Here is a 13,170-nt window from a genome sequence, read left to right on the forward strand (position 1 = left end):
CCTCTCGAGCGTCCCTCACGCCCTTGAACTCCTTTGGCTTTGGGAGATCAATCTTTGTCATCTCCTTTATAATGGTTGGTCGAGATTTTGCCTCCTCGAACCAAACTCAAACTTCCTCAAATAGTTTCAAGGAATTCTCAAGCTTCTCTTCAATTTGGAGCATGCTTTCTTTGAAAGCATCTAATTCTCCCAACATGTGAGCCTCGAGGGTCTCCTTGTCATGTTCTGTCCTTTGGAAGCGCTCATCCATAGAGGATAGAACATTTTCTAACATAGAAACTCTTTCTTCTAAGAAGTTAGAGTCCTTACCTCTAGGCTCACTTGAAGAACGAATCTTCTTGCCTCCCCATTGAGAAGGAATAGCATCCCTTCTCCTTTGAGACTCAACATGCTCCATGTTGATATTAGAAGCCATTCCCACAAACCACTTGTACTCCCTCTCGAACCTTGCTCGGATACCAAGTTGTCACGGCCTTGGACACACTCCAACGCTACCGTGCTGGCACTCGGACTTACTCAACCTCTTGAGCTAAGACCAAGTCAACCCTCAATACTTAGCAAGAAAGCTAAGAACACAAGAGAACACAAGAAAAAGGAAGTTTGATGGAAAGAACACTTTAGTACTCAAGTGTGGTTACAAATGATTCACACCCCCCTCACACTAACTCTTACCTCCTATTTATAGCCATCCACCTCCTCAATGGATGGTTATGATTAAATCTAATCAATGTTCTAGATTAATCATCTAGAACCTTCTTTATAAATATCTATCCTACCACTACTTTCTAAATACTTCTAGATTGTTCCATACAACTCTTCATACTTTTATATCAATCCACACTCTTCTAGAATATTTAATGATCTTCTAGAGTCTTCTAGAACCTTCTAGGGTAATCTAAAAACTTCTAGGACATTCTAGAACGTTCCAGAACCATCTAGAGTATTCTCAAACACTCCAAAAAACTATACAAATACTGTTAAATCTAACATTCTAAAAATTTACTGTGATACCAGGCTCGTTACTAATTACTTTTCTTTTGTTTTTGGACAAGAATTTTATTTTTTAGTTTACGAAATTTTTTAATTTGAGAGACTAAAAACTAATTTATCCTAAATTTGAGCTCGATTTTACAATCAGACAAAATTCAAGTTCCTGCACTTGGACCAGGGATGGTGTAAGTACTTCGTTTTTTTGTCAGTACTTATGTTTCCTTTGTTTTTGGATCTTCATGTATTGGGCCTAAAGAAGAGCTGTCAATCCCAAAAGTGGTTGATGAGAAAAAAAAAGCCAAAACAGAAAGGGCAAAAAAAAGGATAGTGATGATGACTGATGAGTAAGTCTATCACCTCATCAACACAGCCACCTCTCACCCTCACACACACACTTTTCAGTTTCACTCACTTCCTCGCTTCCCTTTTTCTTCTATCGGCTTTTCTTTTTCAGCGCGAGGAACCTCGAAACGATGTCGTATGTGCCTCCACACCTCAGAAACTCAACCACCACAACAACAACCACTACCACCACCACCACCACGGCGAAAACCTCCTCCGTAACCCAAGAAAACAACAACGACAATATCAGCAACAATGTTAACCATCAAACTAAGCTCGCATTCCCTTCTTATTCAAACTCACACTCTCACTTTCACTCCAACGGCACCAATGGAACCAATGGAATCAATGGCAACGCCAACAACCACAATTCCGTGTCCCATGGTTCTCGCCGCTCCACCGCCACTCCGCAGCCGTCACGGATTTTCGCAGCTCCCGAGCCAGTTTTCCCTCACTGGCAGCCATCCGAGCGCGTTTCACGCATGAGCCCCGACCAGGTCCATTTTTCTCCATTTTTTATGTTTATTTTTTCATTTTCATTTCACAATCTTAACCGTTTCCTTCTTTCTTGAGTTTTAATCTTTGAGCTGAAATATTTTGATTTCGACGTTTTCATACATTTTGTTGTGTTGTTTTGTTCAATTCCTGTGCTTAGGGTTTTCGGAGTAATTTATTTATTTATTTATCGTCGCGGTTCGGTGGTGTTAATTTGGTGCATTTCTTTGTATGAGAGTTTTCGGAATTGGAGGGTTTCTATAAGATTTGATGCGTCTTTGGTAACAAGTAACAACTTAATTTTTGGGATATAATCGTCGTATACATAAGATTTTGATTCTGAACTGTTTTGAACTTCAATATAAGCTTACTCTACGAAACACTTAAAATCAAAAGCTTTCTAGAAAGTATTGTATCCACAAAATGTTGTTCTTCTAAACATGCCAATGCAGGAGAGTGGTGTTTGAATTGAATTTGAAGTGGCATGTATTGAGGGTATAGATTACGGTATAGGGGCAGTTGTCATTCGTTTTAAGGTGGCTTTATTGGAATTGGGAATATGGTTCTGGGCAATGTGCTGATAGTGAATGTGAGCATGTGAAATTGTGAATTGTGACTTGCAACAATGAGCATGAGAGAAATGGTGGGCAGCTTTTATGGTGCTGGATGTTGTAGACTTTAGATTTTGTAAAAGTGAGTGAAATTGTGAGTTTTGGCTTAAGCATTAAGACAAGGCCATAGGTTTCCCGTTTCACTTGAGTTTTTATCAAGTTGTGAGAGTTGGCTTGAACTCTGTTTTATCCAAGGCTGTGTAGATTTATTTATGTTTACGACTTTACGCCAATATCCTTATCCCTGATTTCCCTCGTTTCATTTTCAGTTGTTCTAAGTGATCTCTGCGTCATTTAATATTTGAAAACTGAAGGTGCAATTTCTCTAGGTCATGGTTCCATGAGTTTAAATGGCTAGATTGATTGTTCAACCGAGCTATTTCACCAAAATAATGGCCAGTTCATTGTATGAGTGATTGAACTGGGTACTCCAGTCCAGTTTTTAAAACATCATCTTTAATATAGTTATCATTATTTCATTTCCTTTTTTCATTACAGAGGCTTCCAAACTCTCTCTAGTTTTGTTGCTTAACTCTAGGGTGCTTGTTACATGCAGATTGAAGAGGTCCGCCTCCGACTTAACCTTGATGTCACTATTGCATCAGACTCTCCAGCTGCTCCTGCACCAATTGAATCATTTAGTGATATGGTTCTCTCTCTCTCTCTCTCTCTCTCTCTCTCTCTCAAGGATATTGCATATCATGAATACACCAGGCCAACTTCTATCCAGGCACAGGCCATGCCAATTGCTCTCAGTGGAAGGGATCTACTTGGCTGTGCTGAAACTGGTAGTGGGAAAACTGCAGCTTTCACAATTCCTATGATACAGGTCCGAAATTATTATAGCTTGCATGTTTGACTTAACCATGTAATGTTTTCTTAGATATTATGTTCTGAAAAACCAACCTATTTTAATCATCTTTTTTTTCCCTTCCAAATTTACAGCATTGCATGGCTCAACCTCCTATTCGGCGTGGTGATGGTCCTCTGGCATTAGTTTTGGCTCCTACTAGAGAACTTGCTCAACAAATAGAGAAAGAGGTGTTATACATAATTTTATTTGGGTTATGACTTATGTGGGAAGAGTTTCTTCTTAATTTCTTCAATTAGAGTTGATAATTCTCTGTTAGATAATATATATTATTTGGATTGTCTCCAAATTTTTTATACAGCTTAGTTCACATAGTTCTTGAGATATGATTCACATGAAGTTTTTTACTTTTTCATTTCCTTTTGAGAAGAATTATTCTATACTCGATAGTGTTAGAGAGAGAGTTCATGCTTAAGTTAGTTATGAGGCCTATTCTAGACTCTTACTTAGCTCCCTCTATTAATACTTTTTCCATTGAAGGGAATGGTCAATTACTTTCCCTTTATGTCCATTCGTGTTCAAATGATTTCTACTATTTATTTTGTACTTCAAAGCTATTTGCTGCCATCTGCAATTTTTTTTAATATTGAATTTTTGTTATCATGTTTCTGTTTAGAGTAAGGATCCTTACAAAAATAATTTTCTCCATGAATAGAAGAATCTTTCTATCATATTATTAAGTATCTCTGTTGGTGTTCTGAATTTCGGGCAGGTTAAAGCTTTTAGCAGATCTCTTGAGTCATTGAAAACTGCCATAGTTGTGGGTGGAACTAACATTGAAAAGCAGGTAACTAAAGACATATTTCTGGTCTGATGCCCCTTTTGGAAAGTTTAATTATCAAGGAATGCTGGTTATCACTTGTCTGGTTTGCATTTAAAAATTCTTTTGGTGTATCATACAAGTGCTTTTGTCTGAAATTGGTATTACATATTGCTTGATGGTCATTTTTATTTGTATTGGATAGGAGTTAAAACTTCTATTTTAATATAAATAGTTCCATTGGTTGGTTCATGTTAAGATGCATGCTTTATGTATGCCTAGTTTGGAAAGAGTTGCCCAGCATTGTCTTATTGTTTTAACAAACTATATCTTTGGGACACAAGGATCACTAAAGCTTTTTCGTTGTAAGTTTATAGTTCCAGGATTCCAGCTAGTTTGCTTAGTTTTTGTTGTGTACGACAGAGGTCTGAGCTAAGAGCAGGAGTTGAAATTGCTGTTGCAACCCCTGGAAGATTTATTGATCATTTACAACAAGGCAATACTTCCCTTTCTAGAATTTCTTTTGTTGTTCTAGATGAAGCAGATAGAATGCTTGATATGGGTTTTGAGCTACAGATACGAGAGGTTAGTAGTATTGGTGTTTTACTTCTGTATATGAAGTATCCTTTTATATATTTCATGGAGACTCACTTCCCTAATGTAGATAACTAGTAGGATCTTCACTGTAGCTTTTATGCTCTCTTTCACAGTTTTCCAAATTAGATTGTTCCATGCTCCCTCCTGTTTTTCTCTTTTGTAGCTTGTAGCAGTTTCATTTGTCTACTGCTTATACGAGTTGGGTTTTGTCATATAACTGTGCAATACTTGAATATCTTATTCTTGATTATTGCACACATATGATCTCTGGAGAATAAATTCAGCATTAAATAACCTTTATGCTCATGTGTTGCCATTGCATTTGTGATGGAATCCAATTATGTAGAAACTGAAGGAATTACACATCTTCAAATTTTGTTTCCAGATAATGAGAAATCTTCCAGAGAAGCATCAAACACTGCTGTTTAGTGCCACTATGCCTGTGGAGATTGAAGCATTATCAAAGGTCAGGTTCCTTTTGATTTCAATACCTCAGTTTCTTTGGCTTGGTTATTTTCTCCACTGTCCCATACCAAAATACAATGTTATTCTGTTATTTTGAAGTGATTTTTTTTGTGCTAATGCTTGGCCAAATAACAAAATCTACTTCATTCTCTATTTGCTTCTCATATTTACTGGCAGCTTCCTAACTACTGCTTGATCATCCATGTTAAATTTTATATACATCTTTTGTGATTCAAGTGTCAATCTTTGTTATTTGGCTCTTATTTAGCTATTTATCTTTTTACATACTGTTTTCTTCTTTACAATTAAAACAATTAACTGATACCACTAGTAATATTTTACATTTTGTTGTAAGCTTAGTAATTGAAAGAATTTTTTTGGAGTTCACCAATCTGTTCTCTCAAATTTCAGGAATACTTGGCTAATCCTGTACAAGTGAAAGTTGGAAAAGTCAGTAGCCCAACAACAAATGTTTCACAAACACTTGTGAAGGTCTCTGAAAATGAGAAGGTACATCTACGCAGATGACAATTTAATTATAGTTTTGTTCAGATCTGGATTAGTAAATAGCAATGTACTGTAGTTTCCTGTTCCCAAGAATATTTGTTATCATTAATTTTTCTGAATTTTTTATTCCTATGTTTTGGAGGAGTGTTTTCGAGAAATGTTATATGCAGTTATACACCACCTTATGTGTAACACTTTCCATTTCTGGTATTAAAATGATTGATAAGAAGTGAAGGAAGACTAAAAAATTGTCTTTTACACCATAAAGGGAAGGTGTATACACTTAGTGGTGTACCAAAGAGTGATGTAAACATAATTTCTCTAAAATAATTAAGGAGTGGTGATGGAATGGACGCTTTTTATTAGAGGGGACAAATGTAATATAGATAAGAGTGAACTAAAATGAGAATAACAAATAAAGAAAGTGGAATATAATTTTTTTAACTTAGATTAGTTCCCTTTTAGAGCCTTGGAGCAACAGTTGAGCTGTTTCCGTATGACCTCAAGGTCACGGGTTCAAGCCATGGAAACAACCACTGATGTAATTATCAGGTTAGGTTGCGTACATTACATCCTTCGGTTGTGGCCCTTTCTTGGACCCTACGTTAATGCAGGATGCTTTTGCACCAGGTTGCCCTTTTATTTAGATTAGTTCCCGTTTGACCGTATGCTTTTTGAAGTTTGCATCGTCTAAAGTTTCTGTTCTTCTGTCGTTTGATTTCTGTTCTAAAATCTTGTCTCATGTTGTAGATTGATCGACTTCTAGATTTGCTTGTAGAAGAGGCGTCACAGGCTGAAAAATGTGGTCATCCATTTCCACTAACAATAGTGTTTGTTGAAAGAAAGGTATGCTTTGTTCTGTGCTCGTGCCATATATTAATATCACATCTAAATTTTTGTCAGTTGTGTACAAGAAATCAAGAGTTATAAAAAAGCTTGCATGTTTAATGTTCGATGCACATATTGATCTTGCATGTTTGACATTTTAGGTCTTCACATTCTTTACCAAGTCTTCTCATTTTTTATTGCAACCTAACCTAATTACACCCCAACCCCCCTATTAGTATTGGAATTTGGAAACCATAAGTACTTTGAAATTGTAACTTTTTTCTATTGTAGCATAAAATTATATAAGTGACCTCTCTGAAGATTTGAATTTACATCTTTCTCATTTAATTCTTTTGGGGTAACTGTAGACGAGATGTGACGAAATTGCTGAAGCACTTGTAGCTCAAGGATTATCTGCAGTTTCTCTTCATGGTGGCCGCAGTCAAGGTGAAAGAGAGGCTGCCCTGCATGATTTTCGGAGTAGCACCACCAACATTTTGGTAATATCTCTCCTACATTGCTAGAGCATATATTAGTAGTTGCGCAAATATTGTTGAGAAATATAGTGAAGCTTCCTGTGGCTTTCTAATTGCAGTGAAGCCATTGTATTCCTTGGTGTGTTGTATTCCCTTGTTCCTTAAATGTCAAATGGGAAAAAAAAGTATTGTATGGTCCCAAATGATTGTATTTATATCCTAAAGATTCTCAGCAAGTTAATACCATTCTCGATACTAATGTCGGATAGACACTTAAAAATCTTGTATTCATGTTAACATCTGTTTTTCCTTCTGGTAGTTCTAGTTCAAATTTCAATTTTGTTTTATTTTTTGCAAAGTTAACTTTTTTTCACCCACTAGCTATCTTATTCATTGATATTGTATCACACAGGTTGCCACTGATGTTGCATCTCGTGGCTTGGATGTCACAGGAGTGTCGCATGTCATCAATCTAGATCTTCCAAAGGTACTTTGTGGCCAATCATAAACTAATTGATCACTGTATTTTATCTGTTATACACTAGGAAAAGGGTTATCTGGAACTGTGCGGGTATTTTCCACAATTAGTGGAGATAGGCCATTCTGCTACAGCTACTTTGGCATCTCATTAGCCTGGTATTTTTTGTTCAAATTTTATTTCATTGAGGAATGCATAATTGAAGCTTCAGTTCTGGCTGCCTGAATTATAGACCATGGAAGATTATGTACATCGGATTGGAAGGACAGGGCGTGCAGGAACAACAGGCCTATCGACTTCATTCTACACTGATCGTGACATGGTGATTGCTATGTTACTTTATTTCAACATGTGTATATATTGAACTATGCTTTTTGTTGATTTTAACATATGGTTCTGCACTTTAGTTCCTCGTTGCAAATATAAGGAAAGCAATTGCTGATGCTGAATCTGGGAACACAGTGGCATTTGCAACTGGAAAGGTAAAATATATTTTTTCTGCTTGAAAAATGTTATAATTTGACATACGATCAACAATGATTCAAAGCTACGGTGAGTCTTTGTTTTACAATGAATTCCATGTGAGTCTCACTTATGACTTTTTATACACTACATAGTCATATACAGACAACCGGTGTTTATCCACAAAATTCAACAGGTTTCATTTTATTGTCTTTTTTTTCACTTGACTTCTAGGTTGCTAGAAGGAAGGAGAAAGAAGCAGCAGCTGCACAAAAAGAGGCAAATATTGCTTTATCCAAACACTTTGGATTGGGACCTGCTTCAATTAACATCGAAGATAAATATAGATTTATGATTACTACCTCAAACATTAAAAAGGTAGGCGCAGCTGATAGTGCTTGGGATGATTAGTGGAGTGCCAGGTGCTTCCTGAAGATTCATGGCAAATGTCAGATCCTCAAAGGTTGTTAACATAACATATTCTCCCTTCCTATCATTTTCATTTTCCTTTTTTCAAGCGTAATGTTTTTTGGAAAATATTGCATATGTTGGTTTTGGTCCTTGTAAATTTGTTTTGTTGGTATAGGATATATCAATCTGGGTAATGATTGGGAGTCCTAATCCTCCTATATTTAAATAAGTAAAAAATTCACATATATGTTATTTTTTGAAACTATAAAAAAATAAAAAATTCAAAATTTTCTTTATTTAGAAATTAGGAAGATAAATAATTAATTAAGACTCAATTATTTTTCTATCAATCCGTACCATGGTTTGTTTTGCTAAAAATTATGATAATTTTGTTTGTCTCTTCAAATAAGTATTTTTCTCAAACCAATTTATCATAATCTTTCAAGGACTAAAGCTAGATGTTTTGAGAAATGTTTGGATATCAAACTTAAATATTTGCCATTTTTGAAATGTTTGGACTAAACAGTTATGTCTAATTGTTCTTCTTACAACTAGCGACACTATCTTCCCTCACCATCCAATTCTGTTGGTTTTCCTTGTCTATTTTGTAGGTGTTCTGGTTCTTATACTTGGACTGAGTAGATCTGCAGAGTTGTTGCTTCTATGATGTTGGAGATGGACATGTTTCTACGTTTTTAAGTGGACAATTCTACCCATTGTTTTTCACAACAAAGTTGTAGTTTACGCACTTGAAACAAGGTAGCTTGCTAGAATGCTAGATGCTTTGTAGAGGTACCTAACCCGCCTTCAAATGTATATATCCACACATCCTTTGTGTATTCCACCCAGATTTTAGTCTTTTTTTTCAGTGTCGACTTTATTTAGCATTTGTAGAAAGTCGAGGATTACTTTTATGGAATTTCTTCCACATTTGATGATTTGAAAGGTTATTTGCCGTTTGTCTTGATGACATCTCTATATGTGAGGAGTATATCTGTAAAATGGTAAAGGCCTAAACTTCAAGAGTTATTCAAGAATTTGGTAATCTTGTTGATTATGTCTATCACAGTGACGAGAATATAGAAATATTATGATATATTAATATGAGCAATTGTAACCTTATAGGTGAGATTGCAAACAAAATTCGAAGTGGAGGAAATCCATCTTCTATTTTTTTCTTTTTCTGTGTTTTATTTTGACCATTTTTATTGACTCTTAGTTATTATTGGCAGTAAAAAATAAGTGTCAATAAAAGTATTATCAATAAAATGAAGGTTCTTTTGATAATTAAATGGTCCCTGACAATACTAAAGTAAATATTGGGTTGACTGTTAAAATTATTCTATTCAAAATTGCTTATTTTTCTTTTAGGGTGGCAGTATCTAAGGTAAGCAATTATATTTTTTGGGTATGATGGCTCTTATGGGAATACAATAGATTAGATCCAAAGAGTTGACTAGTAGTTGTAGTAGTTTCATCTAGCTTATAGTCACTTGCTAGAACATGAAAATTCTTATATTGTTATTTTAATCACAACATATATAAATGAAGTTTGATTATCATGAATTATATTGAAAATGATTTGATATGGGAATAAAATTTGTGTATATAAACCCTGATTTTAATTCTTCTGAAATTCTACTTTGTATTTAAAATATCAAAACTATAAGTTTCTGGTGGAAAATAATTTAATTATTCATAGTTCAAATATAAATTCCTGGAATAGCACTATAGTCTACAACTTATTAGCTACAAACTCATAAATTCACCATTTGTTTTACTCTCTATTCACAATTCAACATTGTTGCTATCAAAGATTATATATTATATATACTTACTAAAAGTGAATCAAATTCAAGATAAATTTGGAGTTGAATAATCTTTATATATTGAAGAAGCGAGAACATACATAATTTGGATAAAACAAAGATAAAGATAAAAGGGAGACTCAACATAAATTAAACGTTGCAATAATAATATTTCACCAACCCTTAACGTCAAAGACAAGATGGAGACACAAACATCTCCATTTTTTTTCTTTATTTCCTATTTTTTGATACATTTTAAATGGCTCCAAATATACAGCAGCCAGCAGGTCCCAAAGACCAGACCAAGCAAAGTTCCCAGTCTCTTCTATTCATCATTGGAACCCCCTCTAAACAAAAGGGTGGTCCCATACACACAACCTTCTCCTAACCTGAATCGGATGACACGTGGCATAAACATATGCACAGTAAAAACACATATCCACCTTCTTATCCTGGGGTCATGTTTATTACAATTACACCCCCTAAGTATAAGAAAGTCACACATCTCAGATACAGAATTAGAAGGAAAAAAATTACAAGAAGATTATGCTAGTATTTTACAATAATCAATGATGCATAATTATTCATCATTAATTATTAATCATGATTTATGAAGCCAAAACTGGGAACCTCTTGTGGCCTATGAAAGCTTGCCTAAGATCATTGTAACCATTCCTGTAATGTTCAAGTGAGAAGCATAATTGTCTTATTGCTTCTCTTTTCTCTTCACCCCCTTCAATTATTTCAGCTTTCAACCTTTCATTCTCTTCCACCATCATCTTAATTTCAACATCCTTTGAAACCACCAATTCTTTTAAGGCACAAATTTCACCATTCAGTTCCTCTATGTTCCTTTCTCTCCCCTTGATTTCTCCATTCAATAACTCCATCTCGCATTCCATCTTCTTAATTTCTTCCTCCAACTGAATCTGTTCATCCAAAACCCTTCTCAACTCCGATTCCAATTGCAATTTCTCCGCCATCTTTTCTTTCAGCTTCACGCGCTCTCTTTTCTCGGAGTTGAATTTCACTTTCCAAAACTCGGATTCCTTAGTGGCTACGCTAATCTGATCCTTCAACAATGAAATTTGCAGTGTCGGTGATAATGATTCAGTAACATTATTGTTATTATTATGCAAATTATTCATCAATTCCATAGATCTATATTTCTCAAGCTCAACCTTGAGCTTGTAAATTTCTTCCTCATAAACCCTAAATCTCTCATTCACATTCCTCAATTCATGTTCATCCCGAGGAAAATCCATTTCCACTTCCAAGATCCTCCTATTCATACCGCTATCACTGCCACTACCACTGTAGAATCCAGAATTAAAACTCTGGACAGAAGAATTATCCGAAGATTCATCGTCGGAATCCGTCAGAGTCGAAGATCCGTCTCCATCTTTGTGAATTGCATCGTAGAAACAGTTGTTGTTATTCACAGCATTGGAAGAACCAAGGAAGAAATCAAACCCTGGGGCTCTGTAGCTGGAACCGCGGCGAGGATTCATTGATGCGTGTGATTCAGAACCGTTATCTGAATGACATGATTGAACATCATGATCGTAGCGTTCTGCTAACGATTTGTATCCTCGATAGAATTCTTCAACAAGTGCAATCAACTCTGGCCTTTTCTGGTAATACATCTCAGCCTTTTGAGCAAATGAATCTCCACCATCTTCAATTAGCTGCAGCATTCGCTTCACATTGTGTTCCATCTCCGAGGTTAGAGTACATCGCTTCTTCAGCTTCTTGAAAGTCATTTTTTATTTTATATATATAAATAATTAAATATATTAGCGTCGCGCTGCGTCGAAAGATTCAGATTCAAAGATAAAAGTTTTCGGAGAAAAAAAAAGATGGTGGAATGTGAGTTTTTAAAAACCTTCCCCCAACAGATATTTTTTTTGTTGTTCAGGTGTTGGGGGAAAGAGGAAGGGGAATCAAGTGTTGTTTGTATGAGGATTAGGAGAAAAAATGATGATTTTTATATGAAGAAAAGAAAAAAAAGAAACAATGTGAAAGGTCTTCTTTTACTTTTTTAACATTATTTCTATGTTTAGAATGCGGTAACAATAACAAACACGGTCATAATGATGGTATGTTAAACTTAGGAAAAGATAGGGTTTTGTTAGAGACTTTTGGTTTTCTTTTTACTAAAGAATTGCATTTTCTTGCATGGATACAAAAGTTAAGATTTTCACATAAAATTTGATGTTAGTTAGATATCATATAAGTAAAGCTATGTATAGTATGGAAATTATTATTTGGTAAGCACAATTAATTCGTTAATGTTGGTACGTTAAACTATTTGTTCTATTAAGCAATGATGAACTATGTATCATGTAGATTTACATAAGATTATTGGTGAAATTAAAAGTTTAAAGATTAGAGATTTAATCAAAATTCCTTTATTATATATAAAATATAATCAAAATTCAGTTGCAATTGAGTTAAATATAATAAAATAATATATTATATATTTTTTAAATTACTTTATTTTTTAATTAATTTTTAAACCATTTTTTATACAAAAAAATATGTTCAAACAGTTAAGTAGTTTTTGACCAATATTTTTAACATATTTTTTTGTTTAAACTAAATTTCCAAGTTGACCGATTCTGTTAATTCAGTTTTTGACCAATTTTTAATGGATTCTCTGTTTAAACTAGATTTGCCCGATTCTGTTAATTCAGTTTTTGACTAATTTTTAATGGATTTTTTGGGTTAAACTAGATTTGCTAAATGACTGATTCTGTTAATCTGATTAAATTGATCAGTTGGATATTTCGTTACAATTGTAATAATATTCTCTCAGCTTCATTTATATTAAAATGTATGAATAAGATTAGTTAAAATTTTTATCGTGCCGAAACAATCTAATTTTATGTAGGAAATCATCATTACTATCATTGTATGAAGGAAAGAGCTTTGTCGATCGCTCAAGTGGTTCTATATAGCTCGAGCATGTGATTACTTCCGATAGAAGAATATCTATGTTTTGAAAATGATACTAATAAAAAATCACTCAGACAAATTTAATTTAAATTAGGTTCGTTCCTTTTAGTT

The 13,170-nt window shown here is 34.5% G+C and overlaps 1 protein-coding gene and 1 long non-coding RNA gene across 2 annotated transcripts in view; both read left to right on the forward strand.

The window, feature by feature from the left end:
* The first annotated feature begins 1,371 nt into the window (after window positions 1–1,371).
* LOC107474051 (DEAD-box ATP-dependent RNA helicase 20) lies at window positions 1,372–9,271 on the forward strand. The gene is made up of 14 exons (XM_016093641.3): window positions 1,372–1,829; window positions 2,995–3,267; window positions 3,384–3,479; window positions 4,022–4,096; window positions 4,493–4,654; window positions 5,052–5,132; window positions 5,543–5,641; window positions 6,389–6,484; window positions 6,835–6,966; window positions 7,355–7,429; window positions 7,653–7,742; window positions 7,828–7,902; window positions 8,117–8,345; window positions 8,905–9,271. Exons 1-13 carry the CDS (start codon window positions 1,464–1,466, stop codon window positions 8,291–8,293), a joined length of 1,797 nt encoding a protein of 598 aa, XP_015949127.1. The 5' UTR covers window positions 1,372–1,463; the 3' UTR covers window positions 8,294–8,345; window positions 8,905–9,271.
* A 1,390-nt stretch (window positions 9,272–10,661) lies between these two features.
* The window catches only part of LOC110278131 (uncharacterized), a 4,981-nt gene continuing 2,472 nt past the window's right edge, over window positions 10,662–13,170 (forward strand). Inside the window, exon 1 of the long non-coding RNA XR_008006243.1 lies at window positions 10,662–11,826. This is a non-coding gene — a long non-coding RNA (uncharacterized LOC110278131). The remainder of the gene's footprint in view (window positions 11,827–13,170) is intronic.

Source organism: Arachis duranensis, chromosome 1 (genome assembly GCF_000817695.3).
Source record: "Arachis duranensis cultivar V14167 chromosome 1, aradu.V14167.gnm2.J7QH, whole genome shotgun sequence".
NCBI lineage: Eukaryota > Viridiplantae > Streptophyta > Magnoliopsida > Fabales > Fabaceae > Arachis > Arachis duranensis.